The sequence below is a fragment of the Heterodontus francisci genome, chromosome 17 (genome assembly GCF_036365525.1).
Source record: "Heterodontus francisci isolate sHetFra1 chromosome 17, sHetFra1.hap1, whole genome shotgun sequence".
Classification (NCBI taxonomy): Eukaryota; Metazoa; Chordata; class Chondrichthyes; order Heterodontiformes; family Heterodontidae; genus Heterodontus; species Heterodontus francisci.
Genome location: NC_090387.1, coordinates 30,059,172 through 30,074,539, shown reverse-complemented (window position 1 = coordinate 30,074,539; position 15,368 = coordinate 30,059,172). Strand labels below are relative to the sequence as shown.

At 44.9% G+C, this 15,368-nt stretch overlaps 1 protein-coding gene across 1 annotated transcript in view; it reads right to left on the bottom strand.

Annotated features, from left to right (window-relative positions):
• Positions 1–15,368, bottom strand: part of LOC137378580 (early endosome antigen 1) — a 1,009,825-nt gene that overhangs the window by 724,662 nt on the left and 269,795 nt on the right. The window contains exon 8 of the mRNA XM_068048885.1: positions 7,413–7,559. Coding sequence (XP_067904986.1) covers positions 7,413–7,559 — 147 coding nt within the window. The remainder of the gene's footprint in view (positions 1–7,412; positions 7,560–15,368) is intronic.

The window sequence follows — 15,368 nt, the reverse complement described above, 5'->3', positions numbered from 1 at the left end:
CTCTCCTCAAAAGTCCCACACAGCAGCCAGTCTGCTCAGCAATACCTTATGGGAGTGGCCTCATAAAGTGACTGACGACCTGCAGGAAAATGTCTTAATCTGTATTAATACGGAGGAGTATAATTTTTGGATTTTACTGATCATCGTATTCTGAACAGTCAAATCCTTCAGCCAACCTTAATAGAATCATAGAGTTTAAGGCACAGAAAGAGGCCACTTGGCCAATTGTGTCTGTGCCGGCCAAAAAACGATCCACCTATTCTCATCCCACCTTCCAGCATTTGGTCTGTAGCCCTGCAGCTTATAGCACTTGAGGTGCATATCCAGACCCCTTTTGAATGAGTTGAGGGTCTCTGCCTCAACTACCCTTTCAGGCAATGAGTCCCAGACCATCACTACACTCTGGGTAAAAAAGTGTTTCCTCATCTCCCCTCTAATTTTTCTACCAATCACTCTAAATCTATTCCCCCTCGTCACTGACCTCTCTGCTAAGGTGAATAAATCCTTCACATCCACTCTATCCAGGCCCCTCTAAATTTTGTACAGTTCAATCAGATCTCCCTTCAGCCTTCTCTGTTCCAAATAGAACAACCCCAACCTATCCAATCTTTCCTCATAGCTGCATTTTTCCAGTCCTGGCAACATTCTCGTAAATCTCCTCTGTACTCTCTCTAGTGCAATTACATCCTTTCGGTAATGAGGTGACCAGAACTGCACACAGTTCGCAAGTTGTGGCCTAACCAATGAGTTAAACAGTTCCAGCATAACCTCCCTGCTCTTGTATTCTATACCTCAGCTAATAAAGGAAAGGATTCTATATGCCTTCTTAACCACTTTATCGACCTGTCCTGCTACATTCAGGGATCTGTGGACATTCACTCCAAGATCCCATACTTCCTTTACACTTCTCAGTATTTTCCCATTAATCGTGTATTCCTTTGCCTTGTTTGATCTCCCCAAATGCATCACTTCACACTGCTCCAAGTTGAATTCCGTTTGCCACTTTTCTACCCATCTGACCAGACCATCAATATCTTCCTGCAGCCTACAGCTATCCTCCTCGCTATCGACCACACGGCCAGTCTTTGTGTCGTCTGCAAACTTCTTGATCACGCCCTCTGCATTTATGTCCAAATCGTTAATATACACCACAAAAAGCAGGGGACCCAGTACTGAGCCCTGCAGAACGCCACTGAAAACAGCCCTTCAGTTGCTAAAACAGCTATCAACAATTACCCTTTATTTCCTGCCACTGAGCCAATTTTTAACCACCTTGCTGCATTTCCCTGAATCCCATGGGATTTTATTTTTTAACCAGTCTGCCACGTGGGACCTTGTCAAAAGCCTTGCTAAAGTCCATGTAGACCACATCAACTGCACTACCCTCATCTATCTTACTTGTTACTTCTTCAAAAATTTCGCTCAAGTTGGTCAAACAAGATCTTCCCTTAACAAATCCATGCTGACGATCCTTGATTAACGTGTGCCTTTCTAAGTGACAGTTTATCCTGTCTCTCAGAATAGATTCCAATAATTTTCCCAATACTGAGGCTAGACTGACTGGCCTGTAATTGTTCGGTCTATTCTTCGCTCCCATTTTAAACAGAGGTACAACATTAACAATTCTCCAATCTTCTGGCAACACACCTGTATCCAGCGAGGACTGGAAAATGATGGTCAGACCCTCTGCTATTTCCTCTCTTGCTTCTTTTAACAGCCTAAGAAACATTTCATCTGGCCCTGGTGATTTATCAACTTTCAAGGATGCTAATCCCATTAATACTTCCTCTCTCCCTATGTTTATCACATTCAATACTTCAGTCTTCCTCCTTAACTAATATCAGTGACATTATGACAATACAAATGAACTAGCTGAAATGTAAAGAGTTCTCCCAAATGTAAAAAGGTGAAAAATGTATTTACAAACAAAAGATTAAACTAAAATCTTTTGACATCTTACTACTAAACTCAATGTGCTTTCCTTAACAGAACATTTCCTTACTTTTTTTTTATTATTCATTCATGGGATGTGGGCATCACTGGCTATTTATTGCCCATCCCGAATTGCCCTTGAGAAGGTGGTGGTGAGCTGCCTTCTTGAACCGCTGCAGTCCACTCTACTACCCTTATGAGGTGCTTCCCCAGTGGCTTTAGTAGAGCTGGTGAAAGATTGCAGTTGCCCATGTACAAACCCTGATTGACCATGGCCTGAGATTGCTGAGGGGGCCTGGCAGCCTTGCTGGTTGAAGTAGTGGCAAGGGAGCAAACATGCTGACGTCCTGATAGCGGCCAACATGTGCTACTGCAACTCTCATGATGTTTGGGCTCATCACTTCCACTGATCTGATGGCAAAAGATGAGTGACTCTTTGAAAGCCCCTATCTACTTATTCCACCAAAGTGTTCAAGACAGTCATTTGCCTTCCCAAGGCAGAGCAGAATTCTGACCCCAGATTTTGTCACTGTTGGTTAAGCCTCCACCAAAATTGCTAAGCGTTCAATCATGGAATCCTGTTGTGAGGGCCTGGTTGCAGCATTCCTGAAGGTGGTCGCACTCTCCAAAGTATACTGAAGAGTACGGATGCTACGTGAGATGACACCACACAGACTGGAAGTGGACTCCTTCATATTACAGCCATGGTGGTGAAACTCATTAGCAGAACTTACAATATCTCAGACAAGTGCTCGTGTGAGACAAGCAGTTTTCTTGTTACTTTTGGGCCCTGAAAGTCTTCATCTCTGTCCTCCTCAGCAGGGTTGGGAGAGAATATTGTCCTCCTACAAGCTGTTTCCTGGGCTGTCTATGCCACCAGTACTTGCTCCTGCATTCTAGTACTAGATGTATCACCAATATAGACCCTTCACTCTCTAACCCAACTGTGGAGCCAACCACTGAGCTGGTTCTTCGAAATGATGGAATATATGACAGTGCTTTTTCAGAGGGACTGTGTTCCTCTGAGGTGTCTTCTTTGGGGATTCTGTCTGTTGAGAATGGCCTAGAGGAAAGATAAAAGGGGGAGAGTGAGGATGTCATTGGGAGGCTGCATAGTTGCAGGAGACATGCATCATGATGTGATCTGATGAAACGTCGAATGTGCATTTTCCAGTAACTGTCAGAAATCTTGTTCAGTGATGACCCTGCCTCTGCAATGCCTGATGAGCACAATGTGAAGGGAGGAAAAAAGAGGAAAATAGAAACATGGGAAGATTTACAGCTCAGAGGGAAGCCATTGGCCTGTTGTGTCCATGCTGGCTGAAAAAGAGCTATGCAGCCTAATGAACTTCCAGTACTTGGTCTGTAGCCCTGAAGATTACAACATCTCAAGTGCATAACCAAGTGTTTTTTTAAATGTGATGAGGGTTTCTGCCTTTCGCACACTTTCAGGCAGTGAGTTTCAGACAGCCACCACCTTCTCAGTGAAAAGAATTACTCCTCAATTCACATCGAATCCTTCTACCAATATCTTTGAATCGCTGCTGCTGGTTATTGACCTTTCTGCTAACAGAAATAGGTCCTTCCAATCCACACTATCTAGGCCCCTCATAATTTTATACACCTCAATTAAATCTCCCCTCAACCTCCTCTGTTCCAAAGAAAACAAACCCAGCCTAACCAATCTTTCCTCATAGATAAAGTGTTCCATTCCTGGCAACATCCTCATTTATCTCCTCTATACCCTCTCTTGTGTGATCACATCCTTTCTGTCATGTGATGACCAGGACTGTATGCAGTATTCTAGCTGAGGTCTAACTAGTGTTTTATGCAGTTCTAGCATAACCTCTTTGCTTTTATACTCCAGGCCCCGGCCAATAAAGGAAAGTATCCCATATGCCTTCCGACCATCTTTCTCACCTGTCCTGCTACCTGACCTGATATCTTCCTGCAGTCAACATCTTTCTTCCTCACTACAAACCACAAGGCCAATTTTTGTATCATCTGCAAAATCCTAAATCAGATTTCCTATATTTAAATCTAAATCATTGATATATCCCACAAACAGCAAGTACTGAGCCCTTTGGAGCCCCAGTGGAAACAACTGTCTAGTTACAAAAATACCCATTGATTGTAACCCTTTGCTTCCTGCCATTGAGCCAATTTTGGATCCAACTTGCCAGTCCCCTTTGGGTCCCATGAGCTTCTAATTTTCGGACCGGTGTGCCATATGGAAACTTACCAAATCCTCGCTAAAATCCATACAGATATCATCAAATGTGCTACCCTTATCGACCCTCCTCAAAAAATTCAATCCTTAGTCAGACACAACCTCCCCTTAAGACATCCATGCTGACTGTCCATGATTAATCCGTGCCTTTGTAAGTGATGTTTTATATGGTGTCTCAGAATTTTTTTCTAATAATTGGCCCACCACTGAGGTTAGGCTAATGTACCTGGAAATACTCGGGTTATCCCTTCCTTGCTTTTTTAAAGATTGGTACAACATTAGCAGGTCTCCAGTTGTCTAGCACCATGCCTGTAGCACTGAGGATTGAAAATGATTGTCAGAGATTTCACTACTTCTTCCCTTGCTTCCCCTGGCAGCCTGGATACATTTCATCCGGGCATGGCGATTTATCCACTTTCAAGGATGCTAAACTCCTTAATATATCCTCCCTTACTATGTTTATCCCATCCAATATTACACACTAAGCAGATTAAGGACTATGAGGAATACAAAGACAGATTTACAATGCATGTATGCAAACACACAAAGTGTGGTGAATAAGGTGATAAGCTACAAGCACAAAGAGCAGTTTGGGAATATGATGTGGTAGTAATAATGGAAATGTGGCTTAAAAATGGTGAGGACTAGGCATTTAATATTCAAGGATACAAAGTGTTCAGAAAGATAGGAAAGTGAAGAAGGGAGGTGGGGTGACAGTACTGATTAGGGAAGACATTGTAGTGTTGGAAAGAGGATATCCTCGAGGCGGGAAAAAACAGAATCCATTTGGTTAGAGTTGAGAAGCAAAAAAGCATATGATCGTGCTACTGGGGTACTCTACAGGCCTTCAAATAGTGGGAGAGAGATAGAGGAACAAATCTGCAGGGAAATCACAGATGTGCAAGAACTATAGAGTGGTGATAATGGGGAACTTTTATTACCTAAATATCAATTGGGATAATGTTCGAGTAAAGGGTAAGTAGGGAGCGGACTTTCTCAAATATGTTCAGCAGAACTTCCTTGACCAATATCTTCTCAGTCCAACTAGGAATGAGGTATTGTGGACTTGGTGCTGGAGAATGAGGTGGGCCAAATAAACCAAGGCCGGATTTTACGCCACCCCAGCGAGCCAGATGTTGGCGGGGGGATGATGTAAAATGGAGCAGGAGGCTCCGGGAGGCCTTCCCTACCCGCTCCCGCCCCACTTTACATAGGGCAGGGAGGGCGGAAAATGAGCCGCCCACACCAGGCCAATCAAGGCCCTAAGTTGCCAATTAACACCACTTAAGGGCCTTCGCCCGCTTCCACAGGGATTTTACCCGTGGCAAGCGAGTGTCCTGGAATCGGGAAAGGCCGCCCAATGAAAGCTGTTGGCCTCTCCATGCCCTGGGGGGGGGGGGGGGTGGCCCTGATAATTGGGCACAGGGTACCCGATTGAGGGCCCACACCCCACTTCCCCAACCATCCCCAGGACCCAAGACGCACCCCCCTTCCCCCCAAACAACCACCTTTGCCTCACCGGGGCACAATAGATTACCCCTGGCAAGGCAACACAAACTTACCTGCAGTCCTGGCTCCATGTCCTCGCCTGGGCTGCAGTCCCAGCAGTGGCCACTGCTCCTGATGGCGCTGCTGGGACTAAGAGCTGCCGGCCCAATGATTGGCCGGCAGCTCAATGAGGCTGGACTTCCTCCCTCAAGCGAGTGGAAGTCCTGCCTTGGAACAATTAAAGCCCGGGGACCCGTAAAATGCGGGAAGGATCCCGAGGCTACACTGAAGCGGGTTCGCCACTGACTCCCGTCCGCCCGACGTAAAATCCAGCCCCAAGTGTCTACGGGGAACACTTGGGTAAGAGTGATCATTGTATAAGATTTAGATTAGTAATGAAAAAGAGCAAGGAAAAAGGGACACTAAGGGGTTACACAAAGGTGAATTCTGTTTTTTATGTATTATTGCATGTGTTGTTGGAATTTTTTTGTTGGTGGCTTTTATTTCAGGATTTTGGCCAAGAGTACATTGTGACTGTGCATAGCAGATCGATTGAAAAGCGGGAAATTGTGCAGTGACCTTGATAATGGGATGACATTATGGGAACTGGAGTCTTAGTATCCACTCACAGACAGCGCTCCAGAGGAGAGGGGTCCTGGATGCCTCCTCATCCTCCTCCCAAGGTGGCCTCCTAATGCCTGGTGGCAAGGGCTATGCATTATGATAGCAAAATTATGGAGGACACAGCAGACCACTGCGAATTTTAATATACGTTTTGGTCAGTACTGGAGGTATCCAGGCAGTGGAATCATTGCTTCAGGATGGCAATGGTTCATTCCATGACAAGTCAACTAAACGCCTTCAAGGACAATACACAGTACTTCGACAAACTTTGCAGCAGCAGAAGTAAGTCAATAGCACCTTACCCGGAAGTTGGATGGTTGACCATTTAAATAATGCTCGTGGTGAGGTCCCTCATGCAGCTGAACACATGTTCAGCTGTTAGTGAGTAGGAGAGGGCATTAACTGGACTTGCATAGTCCAAAATGGCAGTTTGATATCATAATCTGCCCACTCTGCATGCTTCCAGTGCGCACATGGCACGCCCATGCTAGCGCCCTGTCAGTTAGGGTGCGCTGCACCAGCTATGCAGGGTGGCTGGAAGCGTTCTGGCTGCCATTATTTCATTTCGGGGCATCCATAGGGCCAGCACCAGTGACACTACGGAGCCCAATTTCGCGGCCCTTGTTTGTAGCAACTGTTAAAAAAAACCAAAACGATTACATGATAGACAATACCAAAACGCCAAGTCAGCAGTTTCAATATCAGTTATGCTTTTAATATGGAAAATCTCATGTGCCCGTCTTTATGTATTGTTACTAGGTCAAATATTTGTTTTGTTTTGCCACTATACCAATAAAACATATGGAAAAATGAGAAAATCTAAAGCTTCTCATCTTACAAACAGACACACATGAATAAATAATAAACTGCTGTTAAGTATAAACATCATGTGATCTATAGGATAAACAAAGGAAAAATTCTGGGGAGAAAAAATACATTGCCTTAAATCAAAAGCACAATGGAGCAAATTGGAGCATTTTTCAAAAATCTGGGAGAAAGATTTTTAAAAATCATAAATAAACATTTTTGTTGTAATTATGTAATCAATGCATTATTTGTCAATTAATAGATCATAAATTCTATTTCAAGCTTGTAAGATCAAAAGACATTTCCTGATTTCTCTGAACAGAAATCATACCTCTTGTTTCAAGGCTTTGACCTTGCTCTCCAGGTGGTGTATATCCTGTAGCTGATTCAGATTCTCTGAGTCTTTCACAGCCATCTCATTGTGTAGTTCAGTTATTGTGTCCTGTAATTCTTGAATTTTCTGTTCCTTATCAACGACCTACAATAATCAGAAACAATTCACTGTAAGCAAAAAAAATGACATTCCCTATCCTAACACTTGCACCGACCATTACCAATTTCATCTGGCTGCAAAAAGGCAGACGCAATTGTCGAAAACTGTTCATTGTCCCCTTCTATTTCTTTACAATATCTAATAAATGTTATGTTTTTAAAATTAAAATATAAAATTTTAAATAATTTAATCCCATTTGCTACCTTCCTACTTTAACTCTGTCCTACAACAAAAAGAGTACCCTGGTTTCTACCAGGGATTGCTCCTTGGCTGCTGTCAATCATTTTTTTTGTTCACGGGATGTGCGCTTTGCTGGCAAGGCAAACATTTATTGGCGATCCTAAATGCCCTTGAGAAAATGGTGGTGAGCTGCCTTCTTGAAGCACTGCAGTCCGTATGGTGTAGGCACACCCACAATGAACAAAGAACAAAGAAAATTACAGCACAGGAACAGGCCCTTCAGCCCTCCAAGCCTACGCCGATCCAAATCCTCTATCTAAACCTGTCGCCTATTTTCTAAGGGTCTGTATCTCTTTACTTCCTGCCCATTCATGTATCTGTGAAGTAGGGAGTTCCAGGACATACACCCAGCAACAATAAAAGAATGGCAATAGATTTCCAAGTCAGGATGGTGTATGACTTGGAGGGAATCTTGAAATGGGTACCAGCTCTTGTCTTCTTTGCAGTAAGGGTTGCATGTTTGGATGGTACTGTTGAAGAAGCCTGGCAAGTTGCTGCAGTACATCTTGTAGATGATACAGACTGCAGCCACCATTTGCCGGTGGTGGAGGAAGTGAATGTTTAAGATGATGGTCGGGGTTCCTTGTACTTTGTCCTGTATGGTGTTGAGCTTCTTGAGTATTGTTGGAACTGCACTCATCCAGGCAAATGGAGAGTATTCCATCACACTGCTGACTTGTACCTTATAGATAATGGAAAGGCTTTGGGAGTCAGGAGGTGAGTCACTCACCACAGAATACACAACCTCTGACCTGTTCTTGCAGCCACAGTATTTATGTGGCTGGTCCAGTTAAGTTTCTGATCAATGATGATGCCCAGGATATTCATGGTGGAGATTTCAGTGATAGTAATGCCACTGAATGTCATGGGGAGGTGGTTAAACTCTTTCTTTTTGGACATGGCCATTGTCTGGCAATTGTGTGGCGTGAATCAGCCCAAGTCAGAATGTTGTCTAGGTATTGCTGCATGTGGGCACAAACTGCTTTATTATCTGAGGAGTTGCGAATGGAAATAAATACTGTGCAATCATCAGCAAACATCCACACTGCTGGCCTTATGAGGGAAGGAAGGTCATTGATGAAGCAGCTGAAGATGGTTGGGCCTGGGACACTACCATGATGAACTCCTGCAATGATGTCCTGGGGCTGAGATGATTGGCCTCCAACAACCCATAACCATCTTCCTCTGTGCTAGGTATGACTCCACCCACTGGAGAGTTTTGCCCAATTCCCACTGACTTCAATTTTACTAGAATTCCTTGATGCCACACATGATCAAATGCTGCCTTGATATCAAAGACAGACACTCTCACCTCACCTCTGACATTCAAGTCTTTGTCCATGTTTGGACCAAGGCTGCAATGAGCTCTGGAACTGAGCGGTCCTGGCAAAACCCAAACTGAGCAGATTATTGGTGAGTAAGTGCAACTTGATAGCACTGTTGACGAAATCTTCCAACACTTTGCTGGTAATTGAGAATAGACTGATGAGGTAGTAATTGGCCAGATTGAATTGGTCCTGCATTTTGTGGGCAGGACATAACTAAGCAATTTTACACATTGTCAGGAAGATGTCAGTGTTGTAGCTATTTTGGAACAGCTTTGCTAGAGGTGCAGCTAGTTCGGTAGCAAAGGTCATCAGCACTACAGGTAGGATGTTGCCACTTCCCATAGCTTTTGTTGTATCCAGTGTGCTGAGCCTTTTCTTGATATCATGTGGAGTGAATCAAATTGGCTGAAAGTTGGTTTGTGTAATGTTAGGGACCAATGATCCTTCTAAATTTTGGCCTATTTAGTTCAATATCAGCTACCTTTAAATTTTTTGCACGGACGTGCACTCATGGTATCTTAAAGGGAACAGCTTGTGGGTGGCCTACACGGTACCTTCATGTTTGCTATGCAGCCACACATTTGCGCAGCTTAGAAGGATCATTGGTGGGGACCTTAGGAGGAGGCCGGGATGACTGGAAGAAGATAGCTGTGATCGCTTCAGCCTTGTCTTTTGCACTCACGTGCAGGTCTCCGCCATCACTAAGGATGGGAATGTTCATGGAGTCTTTAGATGCTTAATTTCCTACCGCCATTCATAACTAGATGTGGTAGGACTGCCGAGCTTTGATCTGATCAATTGGTTATGGGATCACTTGTCCCTGTCTATCGCATGCTGCTTCTGCTGTTTAACATGCATGTGGTCCTGTGTTGTAGCTTGACCCGGTTAGCATCTCATTTTCAGGTACACCTGGTGCTGCTCCTGACTTGAAGGTAATGGTAGAGTGAGGGATATGCCAGGCCATGAGGTTACAAGTTGTGCTGGAATACAATTCTGCTAATGGCCCACAGCATCTTATGGATGCCCAGTTTTGAATTGCTTGTGAATCGATTTCAGTTAGCGTGGTGGTAGTGCCACACAACACAATAAAGAGTGTCCTCAGTGTGAAGGCAGAACTTTACCTCCATAAGGTCTATGCAGTGGTCACTACTTCCTATACTGACATGGACAGATGCATCTGTGACAGGTAGATTGGTGAGAACAAGGTCAAGTAGGTTTTTCCCTTGGGTTGGTACTCTCACCACCTGCCGTAAGCCCAGTTGGTCAGCTATGTCCTTCAGGACTTGGCCAGCTTGGTTAGTAGTGGTGCTACCGAGGAAGTCTTGGCGATAGACATTGAAGTCCCCCAACCAGAGTACATTCTGTGCCCTTGCTTCCTCCAAGTGGAGAACTAATTCATCAGCTAATGGAGGACATTAGATTTCCTTATCCGATTAACGGCCACATAAGGGCCTCCGCCCGCCGCCACAGGGATTTTACCGTTGGCGGCGGGCGGCCCAGGCCTGAGAAAAGCTGCCTGACAAACGTAGGCGGCTTTCTGATGGTTGGGGTGGGGGGGCCCTCCTGATCGGGCATCCTGTGCCCGACGGAGGGCCGCCCCCGATGCCCCAACCGCCCCCAACGCCCAACATTGCACCCCCCCCTCCAATACACCCCCCTTGCCTCGCCGGGGCCAGACAGATCACCCCTGGCGAGGCCCCAAAAACCTACCTTTTTCCAGGGCCATGCTTCCTCTTCATATGGAAGCTGGGTTGCAGTCCCAGCAGCGGCCACCACGCCCAGTGGTGCTGCTGGGACTAAGAGCTGCCGGCCCGCTGATTGGTCAGCAGCTCCATTAGGCTGGACTTCCTACCTCAAATAGGTGGAAGTCCTGCCTAAGACCAATTAAGAGCCCAGGGATCGTAAAATCTGGACAAGATCCCCAGGCCCAGTGGAGGCGAGATCGCCACCGGGGTTTCATTTGGTGGAAGGCTCCCGTCTGCCATGCGAAAAAATTCCAGCCATAATATTCATTGGTCTGAAGAAGAAATGGAAAATTGGCTCACAGAAGGTAACCAAGTGAAAATGTCAGTTGTGACTGAAAAGAGTGCTCTGGTGGGAATCTAATGGTCTACTTGTAGAGTTATCATTCATCCAATTTTTATTCATGGCACTGTAAAATTCTTGTGACTTAGGAGTACTCAGTGCAATTTCAGATCCTTAAGGATATATATTAATGAGATTATGGCACAAATTTCTAGCGAGATAAATAAATTATTACAAAAGTACTTCCATTTTTTGTTAAATTTTGAGGGCTTGTGTTTTAAAACTGAAAAAAGGATTCCATAGATGCTGGATTTTGTGTTATTCTTTAAGAAAACGTCATCGTAAGGTCTTTTGAACTTGGTTTGTAAACAGACCTTACTGGAAGTCACCTGTCTTCAAGTAATTAACCAGCAGGGGCGTTTGACTTGGGGGACATATTTAAAGAGAAGTGACAGGTCAAGATTTATAGGGGTCAGGAGGCTTGACTCTTGAGATATTGTTTTGGTTGTGCTTTGGACAGTTGGAGATTGAAAAATCAACCTGAAGGACAAAACTCCAGCTCAGCCTGTTCCATCTCTTTGAAAAGCCTGCCAGTTTTTCCTCTCTTTGGAAGCTCTGAGAAGCGAGGGTAAGAAGTAGAGAAATTAATGCTACATTCATCCCGAAAGGTCTGCTTGAAACCCATTGCTGTATTTCTCCTGAGACATTGGAAAAACCTGGCAGATAAATCCTCGACTCACCTGAACAAATTGCTCCAGAGAATGATCCCAGTGACAGCTGTCTATGCGTATTTGGGATGCCAAACCAAAAAAGGGACAACTGACATCTTTCCATATCTTCTCTTTTTTCTTCAAGAATTAGCTAGTAATTGGCCAAAGTATTCTTTTTCTATTATTTTTGGAATAGAGCTCTAAAGAGAAAATCTCTATTTTTCGATTAACCACTCTAAAGAGAACATTTCTATTTTTCGATTAACCGGGGTGGGTGTGTGGGTGTGGGTGTGGGTGTGTGGGTATGTGTGTGTGTGTGTGTGTGTGTGTGTATGAATGAGGGGCTAAGGTAAAAGGGAACTTGCATATTTCAATCTGTGTGTTAATGCTTTGCTTCATTCATGGTTATGTCCTGTTTGATAGTAAACTGATAATTTTGTTGTTTATTGAAGAAGTCTGGTTGGTTATTTTATTCTGGGATAAAGAGTAGAGTCTATGATTGACTGTATCAATAACTGGGTAAACATTTAAATATATGTCGTGACCTGTGGAACCAAAAAAGACCTCCTCCCACCTCAGTCATAACCAAATTTCAATATTAATCATGTGAATAATGGCATAATATTAGAGTCTTTTAAACTAGTGGATCTCCCATTCCATGCTCGTAGATGGTCCACAACGTTACCGCAGACTAGAGTTTTCTTCTGTGTGCTCACCAGCTTGTGATTTTTTTCCACTACACACCCCACCCCATTACTTTAATATCAATGGCTGCTGAGTGCAGAAGCAGAAAACCCAGCCATTATGTTTAGTCTTTAACCTTACCTGGTTAATTACACATTGTAAGAAGCCAATTAATTGTGATCTTTTTGTAAATACCTCGGGTAATTAGAGGTTATGACTGCAAAACTTGGCTCTGTAGTGCTGCTCGCTTCAGTGTTATGGGAGCTGGGTAAGGAAAATAATGGTTGGAGCGGGGTGGGGGGCGGGGGGGTCTGCTTCTGACATTTTCTGGTGTGGACCATGTCGATCATCATATTGCAGAGGGTGATAGCTCAGGCAACCCACACGTGTGCCAGAAACATAGCACAGTATTTTACCAGCAGCAGATGGGCACTTCTCCACCTGGGGAGGCCGCCCAGTGAAATGTGATTGGGCACCTTGTCGCACCCCCTGTCCCCACCCTCGTGATCAACGACCCCCCCAACCCTCACTGCCAGGACCTGCTTGACTGGGTCCGGCAATCTCCCACCCCAGTTACCTGCACTCCAGGCTTCCTCATGGGCTACAACTCCGAGAACTGCTGCAGTCCCAGCAGTGGCACTGCTCCCAGTAGTGCTGCTAGACCTGAAGAGCAGCCGGCCCTCTGACTGGCCACCAGCTCTGGGAGGCCTTAGAGGTGTAGAAGTCATGACTGCAGGCAGTCAATTGCCTGAGGACGGTGTTACACCAAGGTGTTTTGTTGAATGATAATTTTCTTTAATCCACTGACTGGAGATCTGACTATTTTTTTTTGAAGAAATTTAAAAAGAACATTTAGAAAAGGATGACTGCTGGCAGCTTAAGATAATCATCTTGTTTGCAACACTGTATCCTACACTGCAAAGGACTATGGGGAGGAAGACATAATGGCTGCATTTCCCAGCAAGAACCAAGATCCAGGAAGTTTAAAGAAACTGCTTGTTCTTTCAGCAAGCAGAGAAATACTGCTAACTGCTATGTTTGAATGACTGAGTGACTCTCATGTGACATGCCCCTCCCCAACTGTGGTTTTAAGCTGGAGTTTTCTCTGCGGCAGAGGAGAAGCAACTGGACTCTGACACGAGCAGACCATAAGTGGAGGTAGCTCTCTCTCTCTCTCAATTCCAGCTTGAAAGATTTCAAATCCTGCTTGTTGACTGATCCCCTTTGTATATTCCGGCTACAATCCAAAACCCCGTTGATAGAAATCATCCTGATCATTATCTCCAAAAGACTCACCGAACCAGTCATCTACCTCATCAAACTAAAAGCCTCAGGACCACTGAGTTCAGCTAGACGTCAACCAAACACCACAGACGGTAAAACTTTTTTGTGGACTCTAACTCAACCAATCTACTTTCCCCCACTCTGTAACCTATTTATTGGTGTGTAAACCTCTAGTGTGTGTGAGAGAGTGAAAGTTGGCACGTTGTTTATTATTTTATTAGTTCGCTTTAGTTGTGGTCAAACAAGGAGAGGGAAAAGAGGGAAGCTCTTCGACCTCTCCTCACTTGACTGTAACAATGGTAAAATGCAGTCGTGGTTTCCAGGGCCGGAGGAGACGGGCTCGTCCCCAACTTTCCAGCCAGTGGGCGGGCCACTTCCTCCGCATTAAATCTCAGCCTAAAACTTGCTTTCCCTCTTTGGAGAAGTTATCCACTCGCCAAATCAGTGGTTACAATTCAAATTTGAACACCCTCGAACCCCACATCTCTTAAGTTACCTCTCAATTGACAGCCTTACTCTCATTGACTTATTGTTTGCAGGAGAAATTGCTGCAGAATGCCCATCAAAGGCAGGCTACCAGAGGGGGCATCCCATCTTGAAACCCTCATCACTTTAAGAAGGCGCCATGCAGGCAGATCATTAAAAACTGAGCACCTACACCACTCCTCTTGCAGTTCTCTGAAGCAGCAACACACATACATGCATACCCTCCTCCTTCTTGAGCAGTTCCTTGGGATCGAGGATGACTTGCTTCCATTACGGTTCGATAGGTTCTGAAATGGCTGCTAAGTCCAATGCATGATCTGCAGACTCATGAGGGACAGCTGATGCTTGAAGGGTCAGGTAGATGAGTAGCTTGGAGGTTTATATGCTCCCCCTGATGCCTCAACTTCATGTCCACATGTTCCCAAAGTCCCTTGAGGTGTACGATACCTTCCCGAATGAGCTTTCTCTATCTAAGACAGTCACGAGCCAGAGACTCCCAGGAACCGACAGGTTGTTTGATCTCTTCGGGAATGCTTTGTGGACATCTCTAAAGCGTTTCCGCTGTCTTCCTGCCATGACCAAGTTCTGAGTAGCACAGCTACTTTGGGAATCTGGTGTCAGGCATACGAACAACATGTTCCACCGAGTGGATCTGGTTTTGGGTGATTAGCACCCAGATGCTGGGCAGGTTGGCTTGGGAGAGGACACTACTGTTGGATCACCTTTCTTGCCATCAGATTTGGAAGATCTTGTGGAGGCACCTCTGGTGGTACTTCTCCAGTGCTTTGAGATGCCTGCTGTAGGTTATCCAAGTCTCTGAGGCACAGAGGAGCGCAGGGATCACTGCTGCTCAGTAAACCATGGTCTTAGTCTCGGGTTTGAGATCCTAATCCTCAATTACTTTCTTTTTCAGTCAGCCGATGGCTGAGCTGGCACATTAGAGGCGATGATGAACCTCGTCGTCTATGTCTGCCCTCACGAAAAGGAGGCTCCCAAGACATGGAAAATGATCTACATTTTCCAGGATCTCGCCATTG